The 14,844-nt window shown below is 46.8% G+C and overlaps 2 protein-coding genes across 7 annotated transcripts in view; one reads left to right on the top strand and one right to left on the bottom strand.

The window, feature by feature from the left end:
- GPR62 (G protein-coupled receptor 62) overlaps positions 1 to 851 on the top strand; it is a 43,097-nt gene extending 42,246 nt beyond the window's left edge. For all 4 annotated transcript variants that reach the window (XR_008316502.1, XR_008316501.1, XR_008316503.1 and 1 more), the window contains 2 exons: positions 9 to 106; positions 711 to 851. The gene's annotated coding sequence lies outside the window, so the exon portion shown is untranslated. The remainder of the gene's footprint in view (positions 1 to 8; positions 107 to 710) is intronic.
- A 5,402-nt stretch (positions 852 to 6,253) lies between these two features.
- PCBP4 (poly(rC) binding protein 4) overlaps positions 6,254 to 14,844 on the bottom strand; it is a 72,907-nt gene continuing 64,316 nt past the window's right edge. For all 3 annotated transcript variants that reach the window (XM_053289687.1, XM_053289688.1, XM_053289689.1), the window contains exons 12-13: positions 13,078 to 13,247; positions 6,254 to 10,048 (exon numbers count right to left, since the gene is read on the bottom strand). In XM_053289687.1, the coding sequence (XP_053145662.1) occupies positions 9,745 to 10,048; positions 13,078 to 13,247 (474 nt within the window). In that variant the 3' untranslated portion in view covers positions 6,254 to 9,744. The remainder of the gene's footprint in view (positions 10,049 to 13,077; positions 13,248 to 14,844) is intronic.

Raw genomic sequence — 14,844 nt, 5'->3', positions numbered from 1 at the left:
CTTTGCAGATGGGGGAGGACTTCAAGGAGCTGCTTCCGACTTTGACTTAGACACCGGACAGACAGGCTCCTGACAGCATTGGAGCGTAACCCGTTTTATATCCGGGGTAAACCCCACCCCCACACTATTTGTGTCGGGTTTTTGGGACAACTTTGAATTCACCGTAAAACCTCCCTATAAACTCATGGTAAAACCTGCTGTGTGTAAAAGCCCCAGCCTCAGTGGTGAGAGGAAGAGGAGCAGATGGTGCTTGGGTGGGTGAAGGAGGTGGGGCTAGGGCCAGTGAGGGGCTCAGACCCGTAGGGAGGCCAGTGGCAGCCCCTGTTCGTCCACCACCACGGCCCCCCTGCCCCACCCCCCACATCTGACATCAGATGCAGGGGTGGGGCTTTGCTCAGAAACGAAGCACATGCCCCTTTTCCAAGCAAATTCTTGGTCAGAGCCACTTTCATAGCACAGCTGGGAGCGGCTCTCCCCGCTTTAAAAGGTGGGGAGATGCGTTCTCAGCCAGGCTGGGAAGCCAGTGCTCAGCTAAGTGGCTCAAAGCAGAGCCACACAGCTCTGTTTTGATTGGTTTATCCGTTTTGACACTGTGCCCTTTGTGGGCTGTGGGCCCCAGCTTACTCTGGTGTTGGGGAGGATTGGTAGTTTTTCATGCTGCCATAGACCATGACCCCTTCCAACCCTCTCTCTCTTCTCCCATCCTCTAGCACTGGATACCAAAGAGTCAAGCTGCGTCGTTCATGGCTTCCTCCTCTCCTTCAGGCACTTCCCCTATCCAAATAAAATCATCTTTATAGAACAGTAGAGCATGATTCAAAAATGATGATAATAAAACAAATTATGGAACCATAAAACTATATTGCTATAAAATTGCTACTCTCATAGTATAAAGCTTCTTATAATACTATAAAACTGCTATCCTTAAAGGGTATCTATGAGATTATTAAACAGCTGTATTTAAAAACTTATGAATGTATAAAATGTGAAATATAAAGGATGCAAAAAGCAGTGGCTAAAACAGGGTATATAAAATATGGGGTCTAAATAGAAACACTAAAAAGATTAAATAGTCAGTGGTTTAAAACTATGCAGAGGTGTCCCCCATCCATGAATTGAGGTTTTCTTTCCCTGGGATAATGCAGGAGCCTAAGGGGGAAAGTCGCACTGGCAGATGGGGAGGGTGGGTGGAGACAAGAGAGCGGTGGTCTTTGGGCTGTGGCTTGGGTAGAGGTTGGCAGAGGAACTTCTGGAAGGCCTTGACAATGGCCTGAGAACACCAATGTCAGGCCTGCACTTGGACCTCCAGGATGAGACGGAAGCAAAGATCACCATCAATACATCTGCCACAGAAGTGTGTCTATGGATTTGTGATTCCTTCAGTTTTCCCTGCTGATCACCTTCGTTCCCTTGATTATTATCATTTATGCCACACTTCTTATTTGTTTAGTCATTTTTACCTTATTAGCAGTAATTTTAAAAACAAAAATCCAGACAGGATGAACAATTTTACCAAACATACTTTAAGACAAAGAAACAAAAAGTGATTTTAAAAAATCTCTCAGCATAATACAATATTTCCCTCTCTCAACTGTATCTAATTTATACACTTTCCAGCACGCTGCACATGCCTTCCAAGATGCTGCAGGGGCTCAAGTGGGCATTGTTTCCCTTAACGGATCAGGATCAACTCACTGCACGGTGAGAATGGCCAGCTCCACATGGTGCCAGAGGGGCTGTGCAGAGTAGTCGGCTTTGGCTGAAGCTTCACACAGACCCAGTCAACACTTAGTCAGGGAGCTGCATTTGGGGTTGATGTGAGCCGCCACTGCTTCTCCCAGGTTTGACAGTGAAGAACACTGCACTGTGCAATGCAACGTGGGTTAGGGTGGAGCATTGCCCACATTGCTGCGTGTGTGTCGACCTTTGGCTGAGTTGTGCCTCAAGGCAGCTCTGCTCAGTCGTAAAGTTGTGCAAACACAATTGCACAACAGGATGCCCATTACTTCAAATGGGCATCCTGTTGTGCAACTGCATGTGCACAGCTTTACGTTGTGGAGAAGCGGAGCTGCCCTGGGGCGCAACTCCGTTGACGGTGATTACATGCCCGCAGCAGTGTGGGCAGTGCTTCGACCACCTTTGTTGCATTGCCTGGTATGTGAGCGTCTGTGTCTATCCACGTTGTGTGGTGGCCCAGGACTGAGTCTGACAAAGTGTCCCAGAGACCATATTGATTCCAGATGTAGACAGGTCCTGTCAGCACTTCACTTATCCATCCAGGAAAATGCAGCATTCCTGCATGGCAGCTGGTGACATGGTCATTTCACCCATCTAGTTACACATCCTAGATGTCTGTAGCAGGCCCTGTGAGCACGACATTCTGATGAGTAAACACCCCCTTTGGGGTTGCTGTGGTAACCAGGAGCATAAAGCAGGGAAGGCTCCCATGTTTCTCATTCACATGGCAACAGGCTGTGCTCATTAAACATGGGCTGGTTGAGGGCACATCAGATACTGCCCTGTGATGCCAGACTTGCTCCTGATAAGGCAGCTCTATTTCCTCTCTCTTGCTGCTGGCCTCCTTTCATCTCCTCCTGCTCCCATATTTCCTTTTGCACCCCTATGGGCACATGATCAAACTAATTCAATACAGATTATGCTAGGCTGAAACTGGAGAAAGTTTGGCTGATGACACCTTGCGCACCCCCCCCCCCGCACCCGAAAGTAGGATCAACACCTTATTTCCTGCTCCTGTGATTTTAACCAGTAGCCTGACACACAAATTAAGCAACTGTTCCTCCGCCCGCCACATCCCATCATGCCAGGAAAGGTTTCCGCTGCTACATGTCTGCATGCGAGGCTGCTGTTCAAGGCTCAGGAGGATGGCTTGATAAAAAGATGTGTTCTTGGCAGTGTTCTTTTCTTCTGTGTCGCAATCGGCTTCCATTACTTGGCAAGTTCCTTTCTGCAGTGCACTTAGGCCTGAGTTAGACTACTCCTTAGTTGTGTGGAAGGCGCTGCGCCTCCAGGGCTGCTTCTGTGTCACTAAGCCAGGCCTAGTTCCTGCATTCCCCCCGTGGCCCCAGAGGGGCCCCAGCTGCACTCCTTCCTGTGCTGCCAGGGAACTTGAAAAGGCCAGGAGGCGGCCACGCCCCACCAGTGCTGCTAACCCAGTTCCCAGAAGGCTGATCTTAACCGAGAGAGGAACCTCAGGGAGGGCTGCAGTATCTGCTGATGCTGCACCTTATCAAGCAGAGTTGGAAAGAGCAGCACTGTAGCAGCTCCCATGTGCAAAACCCAGGCCTGCAGCAACGTATCCATTGAAACTTCTGCCCACATGATTCAAGCAGCTTGCAGAGTCCGGAGAGCTGCCGGATTGCATAGCCATAGCTCTGGGCTATGAAGTCAGCCCAGACTACGTGGTCAGAGGTTCATATGCAGTCTTAGCCACGTGGAAGGAACCAGGGCAATGAGTGGCCGCCTAGCCTCCGACATTTCACAAATGAAAAAGGGACATGCTTGCAACATCACGCCAAGGACTGCTTACTGAGCTCCAGCCCTACCACTCATAAACACTGTTGAAGGCTCCTCACTGCCTGACTGTATGCTATGGATGCATTGATGCTTCAACATACTGTCCTCCACTGATTTAAAAGCCAAGAGGAGGATATTATTTTTACAGTGGCTGACATTCAGAACACACCAGTGCAGCAAGAAGGCAGCCAAACAGAGCTTCCCAACTTATTGCACCAGTGAAGTGGGGAAGCAGCCATTTTTAATTCCCTCACCTTCCCCAGGAAGCCCTCTGAGCCACCTGAAAATATGTCCCTGAGGGCTGCACAAGACCTCAGGGCCATATTTTTGGCCATCTACAATCCCAACACAGCATCTCTCTAGTGTCTATCTGAATAGAAATGAATACATCTAAATGAATAAATAACCAGCTCTCAACAGACATGAAAACAATCAAACACAACTGTATAACACATGTAGACATACAATAACATAATACCAGGTGGAATTACAATATGCAATTGAAAAATAAAAAACCAGTATATGCAGGTTTCCAAACATAGTCCAAGATGTCTTCAGATGTGAGAATATGAAGAGTACATACAATGCAGTTAATGAATTCTCAGATCCAAAAGGTTGCTTGCTCTTTTTGAATGAAGAATTCACGATTTGAGCTATAGGCATTTGCAACATCTCCCTGAGTATATCGTTTCCTCCTTTTGGATCTGAGAATTCATTACTTGCATTGTATGTACTCTTCATATTCTCACATCTGAAGACATCTTTGACTATGATTGGATACCTGCATATACTGGTTTTTTATTTTTCAATTGCATATTGTAATACCACCTGCTATTGTTATTGTATGTCTACATGTGTTATACAGTTGCGTTTGATTGTTTTCATGTCTGTTGAGAGCTGGTTATTTATTCATTTAGCATTTATTCATTTCTATTCATCAGAATAGAATTTGTCCACGGTTTCTGCATTCCCCCCCCCTCCATTCCGTGGACCCCGTTTTTTTTCTTTCCTTGCTGGTGTCTACCTTGCATTTCTTTTCAGATTGTGAGCCCTTTGGGTACAGGGCACCATCTGATTCATTTATTTATTATTTTTCTGTGTAAACCATTTTGGAAACTTTCGTTGAAAAGCAGTATATAAGTAGCAGCAGCAGCAGCAGCAGAAACTAGAATGTAGCATTTCCTCCAGGGGAGGAACCACCATTGGGCAAATGGGTTCAAAGAACCCAGGCCGCCACCAATCAGGGGCTGTGCTTTGTGGCCCCGACATGCCCCCTGCGTCTGACATCAGACGCAGGGGAGTGATCTCACTCCCAAACAGGGCTGCGCAGCCCCGTTTGGGAGCAAAATGCAGCACGGCCAGAGTAACTCTCCCTACCTTTTAAATGCTGCAAATGCAGCGCTGGCCAGTTTTGCTCCGAAATGGTGCCACACTTGCTAGTGAAGAATAGCAAATCATGCCACCAACAACATTGTAGCAGCAAGGCATCTTCAAAAGGGAAATACAAAGGCCATTATTTCCCAGAGGCAGGTACCAGGCAATGACAATGGTCCCTGGTGAACAGGAATAGCAGCAGCATACTGAGCAGTGGTTCCCATGCTGCTACAGTCTCAAATGAGGCAGTGGCGCAGTGTGGTGTAGTGGACCAGGTAGTGGAGCCTCAGGTTCAAATCCCTAATCAGTTCTTAGGTCACAAGGTAGCCCTTGGGAAGCCACTTCTCTCTCGGCCAATAGAGCTGCTGTGAAGATAAAATGATTTTTCCCTCGTGTATGCCCCACTGAGTTCCTTGGAGGAAGGCTGTGATGGCCCAAGTTCTTGGGGCACCAAATGCAGCCCCTGTCCCCGGCAGCATGCAGTGGCGGCCTGATGCGTCCAGCCAGCAGGTGCAAAGGGACCACTCTTCCTCTTCCTTCTGTGCTGGATTTGAGGAGGAGGAGGAGGAGCAAGGTGGGCTAGAGCAGCTCCTCTCCTTCATGTCCTTGTCCTCCCCCTCTTTTCCAAATCCAGTGGAGGAGGAGTGTTGGGGTGGCGGCTAAATGTTCATGCAGGCAGGTGGGGTGGTGACCGCAGTGGGAGTGGCAGTCACACCATCCCTCATGCCTCCTGATAGTCCACCTCCAGAAGCAACCACCTTAGTTAGCCTCATGATGAGGCCAGTCCTGGAGGAAGGGTGGAATACAGAAGTGATCAATGAGAAGTCCTGTCCTCTGGCTGGAGTACTGTATACTGAGGTCTGACTCTATGGAAGCCTGATGGTCATGCTATGCAGAGGAAAGTTGGACTCAGTCCTCTTTGTGGGAGCCCAGTAGTATTTGTCTATAGAATCATAACAGTAAGAAGATGGATTTTTCTCCCTAGTGTACTTTTTGAGTGTGCTGTTATTATTCTGATTTGTCTTAGTGGGGAGTCAGAACAGAACCAGTGGGTGAATTATTCTGAATTCATTATAAAATGTGGATCTGCACAAACTGTGAGTCAACTTGCTTTCTGGCAGGACTCCAGTGTGTAAACTTCCATGGCAAGCAATTCAGCAGGTGATGCTTTTTCCAGCATGTGATACTTTAATAGAAGATGCTTCATCTTCTATTAAAAAGGACAGAAGCCCACTGATTTTGGTAAAACATTACAGAACTCTTGTATTTCCCCCCTTTTATAAAATCTTTCATCCAATTCGGCTTTTTTGCCTGATTCACATATGCAAAATTCTCATCACAATACTTCTGAGTTGACAAAGTTTGCATTTTATTAAATCAGTGATAAGTTACAAAGGAGAAAAAATATAGAATTATATGTACAGCATTTTCAAAGACAAGCCAAAGGGGTCCATGGGATAGGGAAGCTCTTTAGAGCAACAAAAAAGATGGGATATTTTTGCCAGCAAGTGACAGAGGGCAAGAGAGAGATTTGTACCAGCCAGGGTACAAAGCCACAAGGACTTGGTTTTTGCACCAAGTAAAAATTATTGGTTCTATCCTTTTCTTGTGGAATCAAATCATAGGGGTGCATCAGTTTATGCCATCTGAGAATTTGATTTATGCCATCTGATTTATGCCGAGAATCTGACTAATTAGATTTCTAGATCTATAGTATTTGTTTTCAGTAGCATGTTGCAAATATTTAATCACAAGTGTCTAAATATGCACAGGTAATCTGTATAACCAAATTGTTTGTAGCTGAGGGCAAATTAAGCACAGTAAGCAAAGATGCCAGTGCCCGTTGAAGCTCAAAATAGTTGCAGAGTTATTACTGAGGCCCAGTGTAACGCGGATTCCATGTTTCAGCCTGGATTGATTACCCCTACCTAATCTTGGTATAAAAATTCAGGTGCTTGAGCTCAACATAATCAGGGCTGTGTGTATGCTGTGATTCTGCAGGAGCACAGGGAAAACTGCAGATTGTGGTAGTAGATACAGAATTCTGCTTTCTAAGGATCTTTGCTTTTATCAGGCGATTGGGTAGGGGGATGGGGGACGACAACAGCAACAACCAAGGAGGTTTCTAGCTATTATGCGGAGATAAGTGTGAGAATAGATGGGTCATGCTTGTTGAACTCTCAAAAGCCAGAGAGATGGTTGAATAAGGTTTCCCGTGATCGGGGTAGGGCTTCAGCAGGGCCAGCCCTGCCACAAAGAAGGGTGGAGTGAGTTGACTCAAGCAGTGGATTTGAGGGCATTTGTCACACTTGCTTACCTACTCACTTTTAAGTGAACTTGCTAAGTATCCTTGTGTGTGTACAGAGAGAACCAAATGGGAATCCTAAATGTCCCCATAGCAGATATAAAGGAAGGAGTGCTATTAATAGAAAAGGAAGCAAAAGGGAGAGATCTGAAAGAAGGAAGGAGTGTAATTTTGAAAGGGGAGGGAAGGGAAGGAAAAGCAAGGGAAGGGAAGGGAATGGGCATCATTTGGTGCTCTGCTTTGGGCAGGAAAATGTCTTGGGCTGGTCCTAAGCACATAGCTAGGGGAAAGTCGGCTTGTGTTCATCTCTCTCCCTGGTGGCCCCTCTAACATGGCATCACATGCAGGGGCGTGGCCAGCACCCGGAAGGACCCCGTATGGTCCTCTGGAGTTCATTTCCCAGCCAGCAACTAAGCACTGACTGTGTGTTTTCTTCATTCTCTCTGCAAGCGAGGGAGAGAATGAAGAAAACACACAGACAACAACAAAGCTGGCTGAGAATGAGGCTGGACAGGCAGCTCTCACGAGCTGGGTGGCTCGTTTTCTTTGAACATGTCTGCCAAATTATAGCTCTGTCCCTGTCGTGGGCTTCAGTGTTCCTGCTCCTGATCCTCTCATGACTAGTAAAACCAGAATATATTTGCAGAATAAATTATGCAAAATAAGATAAATGGATGCACATTTGCATAAGGTCACAAAATTTAGCTTTTGTTAGCACAGACTTTGGATTGCCTGGGTGCAGATTTTTTTTTTCCCTTTTGTGGGGGTGCAGTGTACACACAGCCCTGAGGATGACCATTGCTTATGCTAAGCCAGTTGGTTCACTGCTAGGGGCTGGGCAAGAGTCAAATTGAGATATTTTAATTCATTTACCCCAGACTGATTCAACAGGTCATGTTCCATTCAAAGCCATCAACACTGCAGTATTTCATTAAAGAAATGTAATATGCCAGTTTACAGCAGCTGACCCAATTAAGTGAAGTTATACTGATTCACACCAGCTAAGTAATGGGTCATGGGATCCTTTGCTATTTAGTCCATTTGGATAATTACTGAATGCAGTGGGGATTATATGCTATTGTGATGATAGTCAGTCTGGTGCCAGACACATATGTCAATAACTTTAATCAGAAGTCACCAGGGTGGTCATCTGTTTTAATCTCAGGGTCCTATCTCAGAATAACATCTCTCTACTCACATGGGCTGTTCCATCTAGGTAAACTTATGGTAATTATGATGATGATGATGGATAGGGGGTGCTGTTAAAGGGACTCTTTCCAGCATATAAAAAGTGGCCAGGTGTACTAATGATAGGAGCAAAATGTAAGCACTTATTGGAGGCAACAGCCCATAGGAGCAAGAGATATTCAAAGATACTTTATTGGCATGACAAGATATTACAGATCCTACCAAAATATATGAGGATGCATTTCCTGAGGTATCTGCCAGAGAAAACAAGGGGGTGGGGGGGATAGATGTCACCCACCTATAAGGTGACTAGCTGACTGCAGCAAGTGATGGCAGTTCTGATCCAGTAATGGATCAGGAACGTTTATGATGTTTTCTGTTGAGTTTTTCAGTTAGGAAAGTCACAAGAATGACCAGATATATCTCCATCTTTGCTGTGCCTGTCCCTGTCCATTAGAAAAGCACACCTCCTGAAAGTAATTCCCTTCAACTCCATTTTTAACAAGATACCTTGTAAGAGGAAACAAAAGTCCAGAATACTGTATGATGCTGAAGACCCGGCTCAAAAGTCATAAATGCGTCTTTTCATAGTCGTACCCAGGTATAATGAGACATGTTTGGCTTCATATTAGGAGACATGTACTAGGGCTAGAACACTAAAGTTTCCTTCTTGGCATGTCCTGCCATTTCTAGAGCCTACATAGCTTCCAGTTCTGTACAAACCAGAACTTCTCCTAGTTCTGCCCTTGTAAATACAATCAAGGAGACATAGCAGCACAGCATCTTCCCTAGCATCATTACCACAGGTCTACCAAGCTCCATCTACTGCCACAATTGAGACGAGACCTTTCACAAGATCACCCGCTTCTTCAATATAGTACAAGGAACTGGGGGTGGTTCAAGTTTTCCTTAAGTAGAATCCCTCTCACTGCAAAGTGTGACAGAAATCAGATGGAGAGAGAAGCTCTTCACTGAAGGAGATCAAACAGGTATACAGAAGGTAAAGAAAAATAACACTTTTTAGTGGGAGGCTGAAATTGTTCACCCAATATAAAAGCATGAGTCTGAGGTGGTCATCCCCACCATAAACATCTCCTTAGCCAGGGGCAGAAGGACCATTCCCCTGCTGCTGACCCTTGGCTAGCACTGCTCTCAAGAGCTGCCTAGGTTGTTCTCTCTCCCGTCCCCTTACTTTCCTTCACAAGTGGCTCATCCCTCACATCTTACTTAGTCTTTCCCCATACAGTTTTGCTTTGGAGCTGCCTGATGATGGTGGCATCTAACAAAGCATGTGAGGGTCTCCAAAGGTTTCCCCTCTCTGCCCCACAGCCCACCTTCCTGTATCAGTATGGGGAGAACTTCTGTCTCTCAGCCTTCTTGGTGGCATTGGCTGTGGAGATCTTGGTCGTATAGGTGGCAAGGTTGCCATTGTGCCCCGTGACTGAGGAAGGGGGCAGCGTCAAGAAGGGGACAGGTTTCAGGCCGATGAAGTTGGAGAGGGAGATGGCATAAGGGGCACCAAGCAAGGCTGGGGAAGGTGCGGCCACTGCTGTCAGCGTTGGGGCTGGCGAAGGGGTGAGGGACTGGGAGAAGGTCATGCCGAGGTCAACAGGGGGCGTCTGGGAGGTAGATTTGGCCGTCTCTAAACTGAAGAACAAGAAGGGAGAGAGAATGAGACCCATGCATGCATACACATTTACAAACACTAACACAGACTTCTGTGGACATATACTTGGATGTATATGCACTGACATATGCATGTGCAAGCTTGCTTATAGAAGAACATGCATAAGCGTGGACGGATATGTACAATTTGCATAATACATATGTTCAAGTATGGATATGCATATGCTTACACAGACAGGTGTTTGCACTGGCATGCATAATCATATGAGTATAAGGTCTACGGCATAGCTCCGAGGTAGAGCATCTGCTTAGCATGCAGAAAGGCCCCAGGATCAGTCCCTGGCATCTCTAGTTACAGTAAATGACCTCAGGTAACAGAGCGGGGGAACATAGGAAGCAGCCATATACTGAGTCAGACCATTGGTCTATCTAGCTCAGTATTGTCTTCACAGACTGGCAGTGACTTCTCTAAGGTTGCAGGCAGGACTCTCTCTCAGCCCTGTCTTGGAGAAGCCAGGGAGGGAACTTTGAAACCTTCTGCTCTTCCCGGAGCAGCTCCATCCCCTGAGGGGAATATCTTTCAGTGCTCACACTTCTAGTCTCCCTTTCATATGCAACCAGGGTAGACCCTGCTTAGCTAAGAGGACAAGTCATGCTTGCTACCACAAGACCAGCCCTCCTCTCCGGGAAAGACTTCTACCTGAGATCTGCCAGTTCAAGTGGACAATACTTGGCTACATGAACCAAGTGGCTTCAGATGTGGACAGGGACTGGAACTAGTGAACAAGTTGGTCTAAACAATTTTGGTATCCAGGTGTTGTTCTCCCCCAGAATCCTCTCACTCCCTCTGGAACTATGTCCATGAACTAGAGTTCTGAGGAGAGCCTCCTTTATGATAGCAATACCATGCCGGGCTTGTTTACACCAACAATATTTGGAAGTGGCTCTGTTAGGGATGTTATCCAAGGATATCTTGAAAGTCCCCTTTTGCCCCCAAACAGCATTCCAAGGCACTTTATGGCCACAGCGGATGTGATGGAGCAGTCATGTGTTTGAGGCATATGTCCCTTCTACAGAATGAACTGGGTGCTCCACTTTTCACATGAAACCTGCTGCTCTTCCCCTGCCTTACCTCACTGTGCTCCTCCATTGTTTTAAGACATTTTCTCCCACCCCAGCTCTGGAACTGAGGGCAGGTGAGGAGGAAGCTGCTTAAAAGCTGTGAGGGATCACAGTGAGGTTCTGCTCCTCTTTGCTGCAAGCTCCTTTTCATAGAGAGAGTATCAACCCACTCACCCCCTATTTGATAAGTGAACAGGGCAGACATGTGGGCTGCTACCCTCATCACATCTCAGGGAGCCCTGAGCCACAGACCCTTGAAGGACTGTAGCTCTGCTTTGCATGCGGAAAGTCCCAAGTTCAATCCCTGGCATCTCAGGTAGGGCTGGGGAAGACCCACCTGGAACCTTCGGGAGCCACTGCCAGTCAGTGTGGAGAGTACAGTGCTTGATCAGGGGTAGGCGACTTGGGTGCTGCAGCTGTTGTTGCACTGCAACTCCCATCCCACCCACCCTGCCAAACATTATTGTGGCTGGGGTTGATGGGAGTTGTAGTTAGCTGGAGAGCTAAGGTTGCCTACTCCTAAGCAAGGTGGACCAATGGCCTGACTTGGTATAAGGCAGCTTCCTATGTAACTCTTCCTGACTTTCTTGGGTCATGTATAGCACACTGCGTTTTTTCTCTGGAAATTTGAACTTCACCCATTTGAGATAATGACCATAATAATGTTTGAACAGAGAAACAGTACTCTGTTCAAGGAGAGGAGAGCTGGTCTTGTGGTAGCAAGCATGACTTGTCCCCTTAGCTAAGCAGAGTCCACCCTGGTTGCATATGAATGGGAGACTTGTTATGTGAGCACTGTAAGAGATTCCCCTTAGGGGAATGGAGCTTCTCTGGGAAGAGCAGAAGGTTCCAAGTTCCCTCCCTGGCTTCTCCAAGATAGGGCTGAGAGAGATTCCTGCCTGCAACCTTGGAGAAGCCGCTGCCAGTCTGTGAAGACAATCCTGAGCTAGATAGACCAGTGGTCTGACTCAGTATATGGCAACTTCCTATGTTCCTAACATATGAAGCTTTCTTCTACTGAGTCACTGATCCATGTAGCTCAGTACCGTCTATGCCAGTGGCTCTTCAGCGTTCAAGAAAGAGGTTTACTTTAGCCCAGGAGGAAAGAAAAAAGGTTTTTATTTTCTTTCAGCTTAGTTCAGCTCCTTGAATGTATAAGCACATCCGAGATTCTAGGGTTACTACCACAGGAAAACTGATTATGTAAACAGACCCGTCATCTCCTGTCTTAAGTGCCTCCTCCAGCGACAGACAATGTATGTGAAGGTTCTGCCCTCTAGTGGTATGAATCCATGAAATAAGGATGACCACCATTTCCTGGTCCAAATCTTGAAGCATCGCATAAGGGGCCAGGTCATTAACAGTAAGCAACAAGAAATCCTTCACCCAAGTGTGGTAATTATTTGGGTTAGATGGAACAGTTCCACACACTGTATGTTTAATGCTACACAGGAATTCCTGCACTGGACAGATGTTTCAGCTGCCAAGGCAATTTGACTGGAATGGCCTCTGTGGCTGGGGATGATGGGAGTTGTCATCCCACAACAGCTGGAGGGCCGAAGTTGTGCAGCCCTACTAGAGCTAATAGTACTAGCCTAGTGTGGGCTCCTGAGAACCACTTCGAGTGTCTCAACTAGGTCAGAGGCAGACATTTGTGTGAAAGGCTGATAACAGAGCAATTGGAATGCAACCCAACATGTTTTGCATTCCTGTTATCAAGCAAATGGCAGAATGTTTGCCCACTAACAATTTGCCTACCCCTGTAAAAGATCGCCGACTGATTTCCACAAGGCTGTCCATCTAAGAGGCCCAGGGCTTGGGCACCGCAGGAAGGAGCCACACCAATACTTCCTTGCATCTGTGTATAAATGCGGAGTGACTCCTCCACCACCCGCCTTGGCCTCTTCAGCTGTCATACTGGCTCTTACCAGGCTGTGATGAGGTACTGAGCCAAAGTGATGCTGACTGGGGTGCCTGTGATGGTCACGTGACGTTCAGCAGAACCCTCCATCTGGTTCCCAATCTTGATGTGTGCACCGGACATTTGCCGGATCTCACTGATCTTGCTGCCTTGGCGGCCAATGATGCAGCCAATGAGCTAAGAAGGAGAAAAGGAGGGATTAGCCTTGGGAAGGGAATGGCCCTGGAAACTTCACCACCTCAGAATAATCAAACTGGATTGTATCAAAGAGTCTAGAAAGAGCAGATATTCATCATGGAACAAATTCCCAGGTCACACTGACTGAGCTGCAATACACCATTGTCTATTAAATTCACAATTGTGAAACATTCAGTTCAGAGCCAAAACATTCAACATTCAACTCAGAGCCAGAACTCGCCAAGGCTCAGGCAAAGATTATTTCAGTGCACCAGAAAGAATGCTCCACACAACACAACCCACAACACAGAAAAGTAATATGGGATCAATCTTATGAGAGTGTCTAGGGATGGTAACTTGGACTACAGGGTAAGCCCTAGACTTAGCCATAGGGATATTTTTCGTTCTTCTCTCTAGAACTTTGCTATATTGAGGGAAGCCTAAGGGCCAATCCAGATTGATGAGGAAATCTGGAACTGGATTTCCTGGAGCTTTTTAAAGACCTAACAGTGGCTGTGGGAGCCCCAAATTGGACTGGATCAGTGATAGAGGAGAGCTGGTCTTGTGGTAGCAAGCATGACTTGTCCCCATAGCTAAGAAGGGTCTGCCCTGGTTGCATCTGAATAGGAGACTTGATGTGTGAGCACTGCAAGATATTCCCCTCAGGGGATGAAGCCGCTCTGGGAAGAGCAGAAGGTTTCAAGTTCCCTCCCTGGTTTCTCCAAGACAGGGCTGAGAGAGATTCCTGCCTGCAACCTTGGAGAAGTCACTGCCAGTCTGTGAAGACAATACTGAGCTAGATAGACCAATGGTCTGACTCAGTATATGGCAGCTTCCTATGTTCCTATGCTAGATGAGGGGGGTTAACTCTTCCCCCTTGTGCCAAGTGCTCAATTTAAATAGCCCTCTGAAGCTTCTATTAGCCATTGAGAGGGGAGAAAGACAGAGAAATGGTTATACGTACATTAGCCCATATGAACCTGCCAGGGCTCTCCGCCCGGCATCTCAGACCCTTCTCATGGCCCCACCACTAATGAAAATCTGGTTGGCGGGGACTAGAGACATGGCTTTTTCAGTTGTGGCCCCTCGGCTTTGGAACGCCCTTCCAGAAGAGCTTCGCCATGCTCCCTCCCTCAGTGTTTTTAAGCAACAAATGAAGGCATGTCTTTGTAGAGAAGTTTTTAAATATCTTATACTCTGCTTTTGTCTGGTAGGTTTCTTAGTATTTAGCTTTTTAGCCTTTTACTGATAATTTTTAATTTCAGTTTTAAAGCTTGTTATTTTAATTATGGTCTTAGCCTAATCTTTTAACTTTTTAACCTTATCTATATACTTAATTCTCTTAGATATGCCATTCTAAGATCACATGCGTGGCAGAACTCTCGTGAGAGTTCCGGACATGCGGGCAGCAAGCAGTTTGGGTGGCTGGTGGAGCTGCGTGCGCAGCAGGAGGCGGTTGGCCAGCTGGCTGGTGGGCTGAGGAGAAGTAGCTGCTGCCGGGCCGGCTGGCAGGGCAAGGCAAAGAGGACGCTGGTGGGCTGGGGGGGATAAGCAACAGGACAGGGGAAGAAAAGAGCCATGGCGGCCAATAGAGCTG

The sequence above is a fragment of the Hemicordylus capensis genome, chromosome 2 (genome assembly GCF_027244095.1).
Source record: "Hemicordylus capensis ecotype Gifberg chromosome 2, rHemCap1.1.pri, whole genome shotgun sequence".
NCBI classification, from domain to species: Eukaryota; Metazoa; Chordata; class Lepidosauria; order Squamata; family Cordylidae; genus Hemicordylus; species Hemicordylus capensis.
This window is presented reverse-complemented; position numbering and strand designations above follow the sequence as displayed.